The sequence below is a fragment of the Oncorhynchus kisutch genome, linkage group LG11, assembly GCF_002021735.2.
Source record: "Oncorhynchus kisutch isolate 150728-3 linkage group LG11, Okis_V2, whole genome shotgun sequence".
In the NCBI taxonomy this organism is placed as follows: domain Eukaryota; kingdom Metazoa; phylum Chordata; class Actinopteri; order Salmoniformes; family Salmonidae; genus Oncorhynchus; species Oncorhynchus kisutch.
The window spans coordinates 38,506,616-38,521,213 of record NC_034184.2 but is presented as its reverse complement, the minus strand read 5'-3'; the positions used below and the strand labels follow the sequence as shown (position 1 = coordinate 38,521,213).

The window sequence follows — 14,598 nt, the reverse complement described above, 5'->3', positions numbered from 1 at the left end:
GTTGAAGATATCCCTCTAGTGGTGAGGGGGCTGTGCTTTGGCAAAGTGGGTGGGGTTATATCCTTCCTGTTTGGCCCTGTCCGGGGGTGTCCTCGGATGGGGCCACAGTGTCTCCTGACCCCTCCTGTCTCAGCCGCCAGTATTTATGCTGCAGTAGTTTATGTGTTGGGGGGCTAGGGTCAGTTTGTTATATCTGGAGTACTTCTCCTGTCCTATTCGGTGTCCTGTGTGAATCTAAGTGTGCGTTCTCTAATTCTCTCCTTCTCTCTTTCTTTCTCTCTCTCGGAGGACCGGAGCCCTAGGACCATGCCCCAGGACTACCTGACATGATGACTCCTTGCTGTCCCCAGTCCACCTGGCCGTGCTGCTGCTCCAGTTTCAACTGTTCTGCCTTATTATTATTCGACCATGCTGGTCATTTATGAACATTTGAACATCTTGGCCATGTTCTGTTATAATCTCCACCTGGCACAGCCAGAAGAGGACTGGCCACCCCACATAGCCTGGTTGCTCTCTAGGTTTCTTCCTAGGTTTTGACCTTTCTAGGGAGTTTTTCCTAGCCACCGTGCTTCTACACCTGCATTGCTTGCTGTTTGGGGTTTTAGGCTGGGTTTCTGTACAGCACTTTGAGATATCAGGTGATGTACGAAGGGCTATATAAACACATTTGATTTGATTTGATATTGGAATTATTCCGCATATCACACATGGATGGACATTTCCTATGGCCAGATATGGACTCATTCAATATCCTAAGATATGGGACATGTTGACAAAAATGGACTGTATACATCACATCTGTGTTTTCTCAGCCCATTCCAGATATGAAGCTATATTCACATGCTTCTCTTGGCTGAGGTCCATATCCGGATCTTGATATGCTGAAAATAAGGACAGCACATGCTCAATAATTTGACAAATATGAAATCCATATTATTCTTTCATGCACAAATCATTTTTTGATTCCTTCCAGATATCATACATGGTATTGCCAGATATTGACTTATGAGCTATCCTGAGATCCCATGTGAACATCTTTTTTTCTCTATATGATGACACATACTGACAGTAGGCCTACACAGTATATTTCCTCAGCACATACAATGCATATGCTCTTGACTGAAGTCCAAATCAGGATCTTGATATTTAAATAAGGACAATTTCTGATGCTTATTTGAGTTTTGAGCACATGCTCAATAATTTGACAAATATTACATCTATATCATTCTTTCAGACAGAAGCTATCATTTTTGTATTCCATCTGGATAAAGGCGTGCTCAAACCGCAAGCTAAAAGCACTGTAACTGGTAGCCTAGCAACAATAATCAACTTTCATTCTTGAATTTGGGCACCACAAATGAGTGTGTAAATGGTGGGTGATCGACCTGACAACTGGAGAAACAAAGAAGTGAAAAGCTGTTTAGAAAATACCTAAAAGAAGTTGCTAATTTGAGATGTTTCTACAGCTATTCTTGCTAGCCGCTGTCTTTGTTAGTGGGCGAGAGGCTATACTGTATCAGAGTGCCAGTTTTTGTCTGACAGAAAGGCAGATACAGCACAGTAACAAGGTCTGTCCTTACCCAAGCCCACATCCTTCCCTCTACCATGTTTCAAAGAGAATAGCCAATTATTATATTTTGTTGTTTTGGGGATGGGGGTATGTGTATAACATCTATTTGATAGAAGAGAGATAGTGTGTGTGTGTATGTACAGTATGTGTGTGGGCATGCGTGGGCGTGCATGTGTGTGTATACGGCAAAGGTTGCTCTCTTCTTTGGTGGAGGAGATAAAGGAGTTGTTTTTATCACTAGTTGTTATATCAGTATATAAAGCATGGTGGTGGGAACCTCTAGCTGCACTGGGAGAGTTGATTCAAATGTGACAGTAGAGGGCTCTCTCTAAAATTAGCTTACATTCCCCAGTCCTAAACCTTAACCATTACGGAATGGAGAAAATGCAAAATTTTAGATCAGCGTCTCTAGGGGGCAACTTTACCCCAGTCTGTCATTCTCTCCTGTTCAACAAACCCCACCAGGTAGGCACAGTGCCGTGCAAAATTATTCATCCCCCTTGACGTTTTTCCCATTTTGTTGCATTACCTGTAATTTAAATCGATTTTTATTTGGATTTCATGTAATGGACATACACAAAATAGTCAAAATTTATGAAGTGAAATGGAAAAAATAATGTGTTTCAACGAAAACGGAAAAGTGGTGCGTGCAAATATATATATATTCACCCCCTTTGCTATGACACCCCTAAATAAGATCTGGTGCAACCAATTACCTTCAGAAGTCACATAATTAGTTAATAAAGTCCACCTGTGTGCAATCTAAGTGTCACATGATCTGCGTATACATACATCTGTTCTGAAAGGGCCCAGAGTCTGCAACACCACTAAGCAAGGGGCACCACCAAGCAAGCAGCTCCATGAAGACCAAGGAGCTCTCCTAACAGGTCAAGGACAAAGTTGCGGAGAAGTACAAATCAGGGTTGGGTTATAAAAAATATTCTAAACTTTGAACATCCCACAGTGCAACATTAAATCCATTAATAAAAAATTGAAAGAATATTGCACCATAAAATACCTGCCAAGAGCGGGCTGCACCTCAAAACTCACAGACCAGGCAAGGAGGGCATTAATCAGAGAGGCAAAAAAGAGACCAAAGATAACACTGAAGGAGATGCAAAGCACCACAGTGGAGATAGGAGTATCTGTCCATAGGACCGCTTTAAGCTGTACACTCCACAGAGCTGGGCTTTATGGAAGAGTGGCCAGAAAAAAAGCCATTGCTTAAAAAGCAAACACATTTGGTGTTCGCCAAAAGGCATGTGGGAGACTCCCCAAACATATGGAAGAATGTACTCTGGTCAGATGAGACTAAAATTGAGCTTTGTGACCATCAAGGAAAACGCTATGTCTGGCACAATCCCAACACCTCCATCACCCCGAGAACACCATCCCCACAGTGAACCCTGGTGGTGGCTGCATCAAGCTATGGGGGACTGGGAAACTGGGCAGAATTAAAGGAATGATGGATGGTGCTAAATACAGGGAAATTCTTGACGGAAACCTATTTCAGGCTTCCAGAGATTTGAGACTTGGACGGAGGTTCACCTTCCAGCAGGACAGTATCCCTAAGCATACTGCTAATGTAACACTCCAGTAGTTTTAGGAGGAAACATTTAAATGTCTTGGAATGGCCAAGTCAATGTACAGACCTCAATCCATTCGAGAATCTTTCGTATTACTTACAGATGGCTGTACACCAGCGGAAGCCATCCAACTTGAAGAAGCTGGAGCAGTTTTGCCTTGAAGACTGGGCAAAAATCCAAGTGGCTAGATGTGCCAAGCTTATAGAGACCCCAAGAGACTTGCAGCTGTAATTGCTGCAAAAGGTGGCTCTACAAAGTATTAATTTTGGGGGGTGAATAGTTATGCATGGTCAAGTTTTCCGTTTTTTTGTCTTATTTCTTGTTTGCTTCACAATAAACAATATTTTGCAACTTCAAAGTGGGCATGTTGCGTAAATCAAATGATACAAACCCCCCAAAAATCTATTTTAATTCCAGGTTATAAGGCAACAAAATAGGAAAAATGCCAAAGGGGGTGAATACTTTCGCAAGTCACTGTCACTCAAAGAGATTTGATGTAAATAATCCCTGTTTACCTGTCCAGGGCCTTGTCAATCACATAACAGACTCCACTTTACTGATTAGGTAGATTCTGCATTGTAGGTTGAAGAGTGTGAGACAGAGGTAGTGAGAGAGCATAAGAGAGGGATAGATAAAGAAAAGAAGAAGAAGAGATATGAGAGGAAAGGAGAAAAAGCAAGAGAGTGACAGAAAGTGAATGCGAAGGACAGAGATAAAGTTTGAGATGGAGACAGAGTGAGTGATGGAGGAAAGAAGATGTTGTTTGCATCTGTGTTCTCCCAGTCAGACTGGAGCAGAGCTCTGCTCTCTGTTCAAACCAGCTGACCCAGATGAAGCTGAATTAAAGACAGCCTCAGAGAGAGAGAGAGAGAGAGAGAGAGAGAGAGAGAGAGAGAGAGAGAGAGAGAGAGAGAGAGAGAGAGAGAGTGCTAGCTGTGCCACCAGAGACTCTGGGTTTGATCCCAGGCTCTGTCGCAGCAGGCTGCGACCAGGAGGTCCATGGGGTGACGCACAATTGGCCTAGCGTCGTCCGGGTTAGGGAGGGTTTGGCCAGTAGGGATATCCTTGTCTCATCGTGTACTCCTGTGGCGGGCCGGGCGCAGTGCACGCTGACCAGGATGCTATGTGCACGGTGTTTCCTCCGACACATTGGTGCGGCTGGCTTCCAAGTTGGATGCGCGCTGTGGTAAGAAGCAGTGCGGCTTGGCTTGAAGAAACTAGCTACCTAAGTGCAGGCTACCTGCCTCCCGGGTGGTGCAGGGGTCTAAGGTTGTGTTGGGTTGTGTTTCGGAGGACGCATGGCTCTCAACCTTCATCTCTCCAGAGCCCGTATGGGAGCTGTAGCGATGAGACAAGATAGTAACTACTAACAAATGGATACCATGAAATTGGGGAGAAAAAGGGGGTAAAATTAAAAACAAAAAAGGGGCAGGCTCGTTCCCACTCTACCTCCATACACATGTCACATTCTCTGTTTTTTCAGTATTCTCAATCATAGCAACCTCAGTGCTAGCTGTTGGGTTGTGTAGTCATAAAGTACTCCTTTGCTCTGTGTGCTGTTTGTAAGTGTTCTGCCATCATTCACCATCATTCACCACACACAACCATGTTACATGATGAGATGATCTACAGACCAGAAGAGTACATTTGTGCCCAGATGACACTCCATACATTGAGTGTGTCCATTTGTATCAGTGACATCTAGGCATAGAGATCCTAATAGATTACTCGAGGGGGTATGTCATTAACCGTCAAAGATCCAGAATGGGATAAAAATGGCAGCCACATTGCTCAGGGAGAAATGCAAACCAGTCTGATTGGAAGGAATGGCTGAAGAGCACTGTTTCCAAAACTCGGTCCTGGGGACCCTAAGGGGTGTACGTTTTGTTTTTTATCCTAGCACTATACATCTGATTAAAATAATGAACTCATTATTGATTATTTGAATCAGCTGTGAACTGCTAGGGCAAAAATCTAAATGTGCACCCCTTAGGGTCCCCAGGACTGAGTTTGAGAAAACGCTGCAGTAGAGATATAATCCTGATTTTACTTATTCATAAAAATTTAAGTAAGGCATGTGGTAAATTAGCAATTGTGTAATAGAAGTATTGTCAACCTAAAATATAGTAATATAATTATAAATACAGTTTCTACATGTTTTATACAAACATTCTGTATACAGTGCATTTGTAAAGGTTTCAGACCCCTTGACTTTTTCCACAATTAGATCTATTACAGCCTTATCTTGAAATGTATTTTTTTTATTTATTCCCTCATCAATCTACACACAATACCCCATAATGACAAAGCAAAAACTGTTTTTTGAAATGTATGCAAATTTATAAAAAAGAAACATCTGAAATATCACATTTACATAAGTATTTTGTTGAAGCACGTTTGGCAGCGATTACAGCCTTGCGTCTTCTTGGTATGACGCTACAAGCTTGGCACATCTGTATTTGAGGAGTTTCTCCCATTCTTCTCTGCAGATCCTCTCAAGCTCTGTCAGGTTGGATAGGGAGCGATGCTGTACAGATATTTTCAGGTCTCTCCAGAGATGTTCGATCGGCTTCAAGTCCGGGCTCTGGCTGGGGCACACAAGGACATTCAGAGGCTTGTCGTGAAGCCACTCCTGCTTGGCTGTGAGCTTAGGCTTATTGTCCTGTTTGAAGGTGAAACTTCGCCCCAGTCTGAGGTCCTGAGTGCTCTGGAGCAGGTTTTCATCAATGATCTCTCTGTACTTTGCTCTGTTCCTCTTTGCCTCTATCCTGACTAGTCTCCCAATCCTTGCCGCTGAAAAACATCCCCACAGCATGATGCTGCCACCACCATGCTTCATCGTAGGGATGGTGCCAGGTCTCCTCCAGATGTGACACTTGGCATTCAGGTCAAAGAGTTCAATGTTGGTTTCATCTGACCAGATAATCTTGTTTCTAATAGTCTGAGAGACCATTACGTGCCTTTTGGCAAACTCAAAGCAGGCTGTCATGTGCCTTTTACTGAGGAGTGGCTTCCATCTGGCCATTCTACCATAAAGGCCTGATTGGTGGAGTGCTGCAGAGATGGTTGTCCTTCTGGAAGCTTCTCCCATTTCCTGATTGCTCAGTTTGGCTGGTCGGCCAGCTCTAGTCTTGATGGTTCCAAACTCCTTTCATTTAAGAATGATGGAGGCCACTGTGTTCTTGGGGACCTTTAATGCTGCAGACATTTTTTGGTACCCTTCCCCAGATCTGTGCCTCCACACAATCCTGTCTCAGAGCTCTAAGGACAATTCCTTCGACCTCATGGCTTGTTTCTTGCTTTGACATGCACTGTCAACTGTGGGACCTTATATAGACAGGTGTGTGCCTTTCCAAATCATGTCCAATCAATTGAATTTACCACTGGTGGACTCCAATCAAGTTGTAGAAACATCTCAAGGATGAACAATAGAAACAGGATGACCTGAACTCAATTTCGAGTCTCATAGCATAGGGTCTTGAATACTTATGTAAATAAGGTATTTCATATTAGTATTATTTTTTATATATTTGCAAACATTTCTAAAAACCAATTTTTGCTTCGTCATTATGGGGTATTGTGTGTACATTAGATTGATTAGGAAAGTGTTTTATTTAATCAATTTTAGAATAACGCTGTAACGTAACAAAACGTGTAAAAAGTCAAGGGGTCTGAATACTTTCCGAATCCACTGTAATAAAGTCCAAAAATAATATTGCAATATGCAACTGTATCGATTTTCTCCACCATCACTACCATCGTCATATCAGTCATTGATTCTTTCTTTGACACATACAGTGCCTTGCGAAAGTATTCGGCCCCCTTGAACTTTGCGATCTTTTGCCATATTTCAGGCTTCAAACATAAAGATATAAAACTGTATTTTTTTGTGAAGAATCAACAACAAGTGGGACACAATCATGAAGTGAAACGACATTTATTGGATATTTCAAACTTTTTTAACATATCAAAAACTGAAAAATTGGGCGTGCAAAATTATTCAGCCCCTTTACTTTCAGTGCAGCAAACTCTCTCCAGAAGTTCAGTGAGGATCTCTGAATGATCCAATGTTGACCTAAATGACTAATGATGATAAATACAATCCACCTGTGTGTAATCAAGTCTCCGTATAAATGCACCTGCACTGTGATAGTCTCAGAGGTCCGTTAAAAGCGCAGAGAGCATCATGAAGAACAAGGAACACACCAGGCAGGTCCGAGATACTGTTGTGAAGAAGTTTAAAGCCGGATTTGGATACAAAAAGATTTCCCAAGCTTGAAACATCCCAAGGAGCACTGTGCAAGCGATAATATTGAAATGGAAGGAGTATCAGACCACTACAAATCTACCAAGACCTGGCCGTCCCTCTAAACTTTCAGCTCATACAAGGAGAAGACTGATCAGAGATGCAGCCAAGAGGCCCATGATCACTCTGGATGAACTGCAGAGATCTACAGCTGAGGTGGGAGACTCTGTCCATAGGACAACAATCAGTCGTATATTGCACAAATCTGGCCTTTATGGAAGAGTGGAAAGAAGAAAGCCATTTCTTAAAGATATCCATAAAAAGTGTTGTTTAAAGTTTGCCACAAGCCACCTGGGAGACACACCAAACATGTGGAAGAAGGTGCTCTGGTCAGATGAAACCAAAATTGAACTTTTTGGCAACAATGCAAAACGTTATATTTGGCGTAAAAGCAACACAGCTCATCACCCTGAACACACCATCCCCACTGTCAAACATGGTGGTGGCAGCATCGTGGTTTGGGCCTGCTTTCCTTCAGCAGGGACAGGGAAGATGGTTAAAATTGATGGGAAGATGGATGGAGCCAAATACAGGACCATTCTGGAAGAAAACCTGATGGAGTCTGCAAAAGACCTGAGACTGGGACAGAGATTTGTCTTCCAACAAGACAATGATCCAAAACATAAAGCAAAATCTACAATGGAATGGTTCAAAAATAAACATATCCAGGTGTTAGAATGGCCAAGTCAAAGTCCAGACCTGAATCCAATCGAGTATCTGTGGAAAGAACTGAAAACTGCTGTTCACAAATGCTCTCCATCCAACCTCTGAGCTCGAGCTGTTTTGCAAGGAGGAATGGGAAAAAAATTCAGTCTCTCGATGTGCAAAACTGATAGAGACATATCCCAAGCGACTTACAGCTGTAATCGCAGCAAAAGGTGGCGCTACAAAGTATTAACTTAAGGGGGCTGAATAATTTTGCACGCCCAATTTTTCAGTTTTTGATTTGTTAAAAAAGTTTGAAATATCCAATAAATGTCGTTCCACTTCATGATTGTGTCCCACTTGTTGTTGATTCTTCACAAAAAAATACAGTTTTATATCTTTATGTTTGAAGCCTGAAATGTGGCAAAAGGTCGCAAAGTTCAAGGGGGCCGAATACTTTCGCAAGGCACTGTATAGTCACAACAAACATTCAGCTACCCCATAAGATAAAACTTCATTCTGTATTTGGTCAGTAGCATTATGTGAAAATTATTGATTTTTTAATGATATTTCTTGCTTTGACCATGTGTAAGGGGAATAATGAAGGAAGATGTCACCAGAATCCCACTTCCCTCTTGGAAAATCTTTTGACTTTGCAAGAACGTGCATTTTTTAAACTTTTCTTCAGTTTATGTTCAGGTGAAAATACTAAGGTCATCTTATGCTCAGTTCCTCTTTCAATAGACTCATATTGCACCATATTGTGACAGAGCAACAGACGCGCAGCTACCAACTCCAGAGGATTATTAAATGCACATGTTTAGCTGCAGTTCTTGTGCCACACAAACCTAAAACTATATTCGTAACCAACTGGGAGTTGGGAATTTACCAGTTGTGAAGTCGTAAATACCAGTTGGATGCATTTACGTGCTTTGAACTAGTTGACAAGGGCTAATTGGCTAATGGCCAACAAGCTGCGTAAACAGGATGTAAATACACGTAAATGTAGTTTAGTCACCTTATTCTTTTTTAAATAGCATTTCTTTTTATTTAGTTAATTATCATTCACCCACTTATTATTGCGTTCCCAGCATGATTCCACTGCGAACAAGTGGAATCATGATTCAGGTATGCTTGTTTTGTTTGCCTACTCCCCCTGGATTTTCCTTGTTAGCAGCGCATTCATTCACCACTCTGTCCAATGGAAAACTCCACCCAAGGCACAGGCCGGGACGCGAAATGAACTACCTCAGCCCAGACCAACGCTGACAGTGGCCTTGCATGATAAAGGACATAAGGACATTTTTAAAACTTCCCTCGACTCCTGCTGTGTCAACAAACTCTCTGAGAATGAGCCTACAACTGGTAAATAGTCGCTGATATTTCAGTCAGAAGCCAGCTAAAATCATAACAAAAGACAGGCTACTATAAGTTCTCATAACAAAATAATTTTGCTTTACAGAGAGTAGTGTGAGACAGACAATTGTGAGGCAGGCTGCAGTGCAAAGGAGACACAGAGAGAGGAAGCAAGCAGAGAGAGGTTTGTAGTACAGTGGCTCCCAAACTTTGGGTCGGGTACCCATGTGGGGTCCCCAGAATTTTAAATAGGGTCCCCTGAGAGAATATTTCATCTTATCAAACAGATTAATAACTTGTTTCTCTTCAAATCGGTATAGAATACAACATTTTAGAGTAAACTAAGGGCCTTTTACACTGGTGCACTTTAGCGGCATACAATACAGAAAACTGAATTGCAGTGCAGCTCACATGAGATGCTGTAAACATGAACATGATTAAAAAGATAACACTTTTCTAGTGTACAGTCCAAATGAACTATTTTGAGAGGGCGACCTGATGTGCATTTTGTGTAATTTTTAACTACAGAAAATTACATTAGGCCTTTTTTCATAGTTGTGGATTGTTTCAAATCACATGTTTGTTTGGGAAGCCCGTAATTTGGGTAGTGTTCGTGGCAATAGGTCTACCTGATTGAGCTGCGGCTGTCAGTGAAAAGCGTCTAAAATATTTGTGAAGATAACGTGTCTTGAGTATAATTGAAAATATTGCATTAAGAAGAAGGGGAGGGGTGTGTGTCTCTCTCCAGAATGCATGCATACAGTATGTAGGAAAGTGCCCATTTGGCAATGTCTTATTTCTGATTGTCTTAACTCACCACATACACCACATGTTTTTTTCCCGCCTCACACAGGTCAACAAAGCCTGTGTTTTTAGCATCCATTGCGAATGATAGATCCTCAGTATTTGAACAATCTTTCCAACACTCCCGGCCTTGATAATAAAATACTATGAACTGATGATCCCATACAGTATACCAAGTGGAAAACATCATAAAACACTGCTTTCTGTCCTCAGCAAACTAGAGCAGGAAACATTGAGTGCCCAGAAAAGGCTAGTTGGTAGAATGTTGCAAGTTTATTAGCAATAGTTTCAGCCCGGACCCTGTGATGCTTTGATACAATATTGAACTTCACTAGCAATAGTTCAAGTCAAGACAGATAGAAAGGGAGGCAGACAGGCGGACAAGAGAGATGAATGTGATTGAAAGAACCAGAATTTTCATCAGGATATTTTCTACTGTTTTAATATCTAGGCTTTAGGGCGGCCTATGTATTTTACTTAGTTGACGATGAAGTTATTGGTTTACTGATGCATTGGTTATAGGATATCTCTGAGTTCTATGCTCTAATTTCTTTAGCCGCCAATGGATCAGAGTCTATCAATGTGTCCATATGGCAGAGGCTAGTGCTCTCACCATAGTTTAATTTTAATGTTCAGATTTTTATCATTAACCATGTGACAATGATTTTGAGAAACTGAAACTTTATTATTTCGATGAAACTGTTCCACGAAAATGTGTACATAAAAGTATTCAGAACTGGCACGCAGATTGGTAGAAATGGTAGGATAAATTGTAAGCTTCCCCAAACTTGAAACTCAGGAGAAGACTATGGTCTTTATTTACTATTCCAGCCATCAAAAAAATATGCACAAGCGCGTGCACACATAGGAGGTCCCGTGAAAAAAACAGGCCCGCCTATGGAAATCAAACGCCTCCCCAACTGATTTGTCCGGGCGCCAGGTCTGTGGAAACCATGTGTTTGATGTATTTGATACCATTCCACTCATTTTGCTCCAGCCATTACCACGAGCCAGTCCTCACCAATTAAAGTGCTTGGGACTAAACACCCCCCTCTGTAACTGGATCCTGGACCTCCTGTGTTCTGAATTGACTCCCCCCCTCCCCTTTGCAGTCTTTTGACTCATCACATGCACTAATGCAACTGCTTATTAGCCTATTTATCCTGTTGCCGAGTCACTTTACCTCTACCTACAGCACATGTATATCTACCTCAATTACCTCCTACCACTGCCGGTCAACTCAGTACTGGTACCCCGTGTATATAGCCAAGTTATCGTTACTCATTGTGTACTTATTCCTCGCGTTATTATCTTTCTATTATATTGATATTTTTCTCTCTGTATTTGCAGGGAAGGGCCGTAACTAGCATTTCACTGTTAGTCTAGACCTGTTGTTTACAAGGCATGTGACACATATGATTTGACTTGTTGCAACTCATTTATGGACAATCCTTGCTTTAGGCCTACATAACAACAATCATTTATATGAAAACGTAAAGGTCAAACTCAGATAATGAAGCGCACGCAAAAACATCATAGCCTATATGGATATTAGTGAACAACATAGTCTAGAATCGCTTTATGTCCCTTCTTAGGGGCCTCACAAAATAGTGAAACTGAAATAAAACCATACCTCTCGCAAATAGGCAACTGTTCAACAAGACATTCTGACAACAAGCATCTCACCTGCTTTCTCGACCAAACACGAGAGCCCCTTTACAAGAGCGAGCAGCACCCCCATGAAGAACATCTGCCCACCGAACAACTCCTTTCGCTTTTTCCGCTGAGCTTTGGTCTTCCGCTGGTTCAGCATCCCTTGAAGCGGCTTACTCCGCACCCGGACGGTCCCGGGCATCATGCCAAAGGCTATCCCATCCATGGAGACGTTTTCACGGGGACAGAGTTTCTGGGAACCCGGACAGGGAACGCGGAGGAGTCGAAGGAAGCGGGGAGGAAGAGGGGTTCGGAAAGTTACACAATGGAAGAGGTGGGTTGTCGACGCGTGAAAGACGATGTTGGTATTCTATCTTGAGTCGGTTGCGATGTTGTCTTCTATATTACTTCGCACAGAAGTGTTGCTGTGCGTCGTGGATGTTGTGATAGGACGGAGCGCTCCATGGATGCGTCAGTTCTGTGCCAGTTTTCGCCGGACACAGTCTGCAACAAGGCTGGCGAAGTACAAGAGAGAGCGCGGAAAGGAGGATGTAGAGGGGTGAGTGTGTTTGTGTATGAGAGAGAGAGAGAGAGAGTGCGCGGAAAGGAGGATGTAGAGGGGTGAGTGTGTTTGTGTATGAGAGAGAGAGAGAGAGAGAGAGAGAGAGAGAGAGAGAGAGAAAGAGAGAGAGAGAGTGAGAGTGAGTAATTGAACAATGTAGCGAGATGGGGAGAAAGGACAGAGCGAAGAGAGAAATCCCACTGTGCATAAACTGCATTTCAACAAATATTATATTTCACCCAAAAAGGTAATGGGATGACGTTGAATCAACGTGGAAAGCGAATTGAATTCGCACAGTCATCAATGTTAAGGAATTGTGGGAATTTTCGTGTCTTTTTTTCACGCAACGTTTAGCTTAAATCCAATAACATGCTTCAAATGTATGTTGGTTTCATGTTAAATTCAGATAGTTGAAAACTCAATCAAATGTAAATTAAAACTAGACCTTGAACTGGCATCAGTGTCCAGTGGATACACTTTTCAAGCAGCAGGCTTCATTGTGAACGATAAACTACTCGCTCATCGTTGCCCTCTCCTGGATGTAAACTCAGCAAAAAAAGAAACGTCTCTTTTTCAGGACTCAGTCTTTCAAAGATAATTCGAAAAAAATCAAAATAACTTCACAGATCTTTATTGTAAAGGGTTTAAACACTGTTTCCCATGCTTGTTCAATGAACCATAAACAATTAATGTGGAATGGTCCTTAAAACACTAACAGTTTACAGATGGTAGGCAATTAAGGTCACAGTTTTAAAAACTTAGGACACTAAAGAGGCCTTTCTACTGACTCTAAAAAAGACCAAAAGAAAGATGCCAAGGGTCCCTGCTCATCTGCGTGAACTTGCCTTAGGCATGCTGCAAGGAGGAATGAGGACTGCAGATGTGGCCAGGACAATAAATTGCAATGTCCGTACTGTGAGACACCTAAGATAGAGCTACAGGGAGACAGAACGGACTCCATCAGTGCTCAGACTGTCCGCAATAGGCTGAGAAAGGCTGAACTGAGGGCTTGTAGGCCTGTTGTAAGGCCAGACATCACAACAACATCACCTATGGGCACAAACCCACCGTCGCTGGACCAGAAAGGACTGGCAAAAAGTGCTCTTCACTGACAAGTTGCGGTTTTGTCTCACCGAGGGTGATGGTCTGATTCGCTTGTATCGTCGAAGGAATGAGCGTTACACCGAGGCCTGTGCTCTGGAGCAGGATCGATTTGGAGGTGGAGGGTCCGTCATGGTCTGGGGCGATGTGTCACAGCATCATCGGACTGAGCTTGTTGTCATTGCAGGCAGTCTCAATGCTATGCATTACAGGGAAGACATCCTCCCCACTCAAGTGGTACCCTTCCTGCAGGCTCATCTTGACATGACCCTCCAGCATAACAATGCCACCAGCCATACTGCTCCTTCTGTGCGTGATTTCCTACAAGACAGGAATGTCAGTGTTCTGCCATGGCCAGCGAAGAGCCTGGATCTCAATCCCATTGAGCATGTCTGGGACCTGTTGGATCGGATGGAGAGGGCTAGGGCCATTCCCCCGAGAAATGTCCGGGAACTTGCAGGTGCCTTGGTGGAAGAGTGGGGTAACATCTCATAGCAAGAACTGGCAAATCTGGTGCAGTCCATGAGGAGGAGATGCACTGCAGTACTTAACGCAGCTTAATGCAGCAGTCACATGTCTGTGGAACTTGTTCAGTTTATGTCTCAGTTGTTGAATCTTGTTATACAAATATTTACAAATAATTTTTAAGTTTGTTGAAAATAAATGCAGTTGACAGTGAGAGGACATTTATTTCTTTGCTGAGTTTAGTACATTCCATCATTTCTTTCAGTAGCCTACTGAAGTTGATAGGCCTACCTATACAAACTACTCCGACTCTGCATAAACTAAAGTGAGCTATAGACAAATTATTGTGTTTTGCAGACATCCGTTTGGCAATGGGTGGCAAATTCAACATTGTAATTATCCTTTACATGAGAATGGTAAGTGCACGCGTGCACATGCACGCACACACGCAAACAGGTCTTTCTATGAATAATGGAGTCAACGTGTGAATTCGGATAAACATTTCCAATTGGCTTGAAACAAAACTAAAAAAGGATTTTCATGCAGTTCC

General features: G+C 42.5%; 1 protein-coding gene across 1 annotated transcript in view; it reads right to left on the bottom strand.

The window, feature by feature from the left end:
• The window catches only part of LOC109899104 (sodium/potassium/calcium exchanger 3), a 122,236-nt gene extending 109,693 nt beyond the window's left edge, over nucleotides 1-12,543 (bottom strand). The window contains exon 1 of the mRNA XM_020494159.2: nucleotides 11,954-12,543. Within this exon, the coding sequence (XP_020349748.1) occupies nucleotides 11,954-12,146 (193 nt within the window). The 5' untranslated portion in view covers nucleotides 12,147-12,543. The remainder of the gene's footprint in view (nucleotides 1-11,953) is intronic.
• Nucleotides 12,544-14,598: the final 2,055 nt, after the last annotated feature.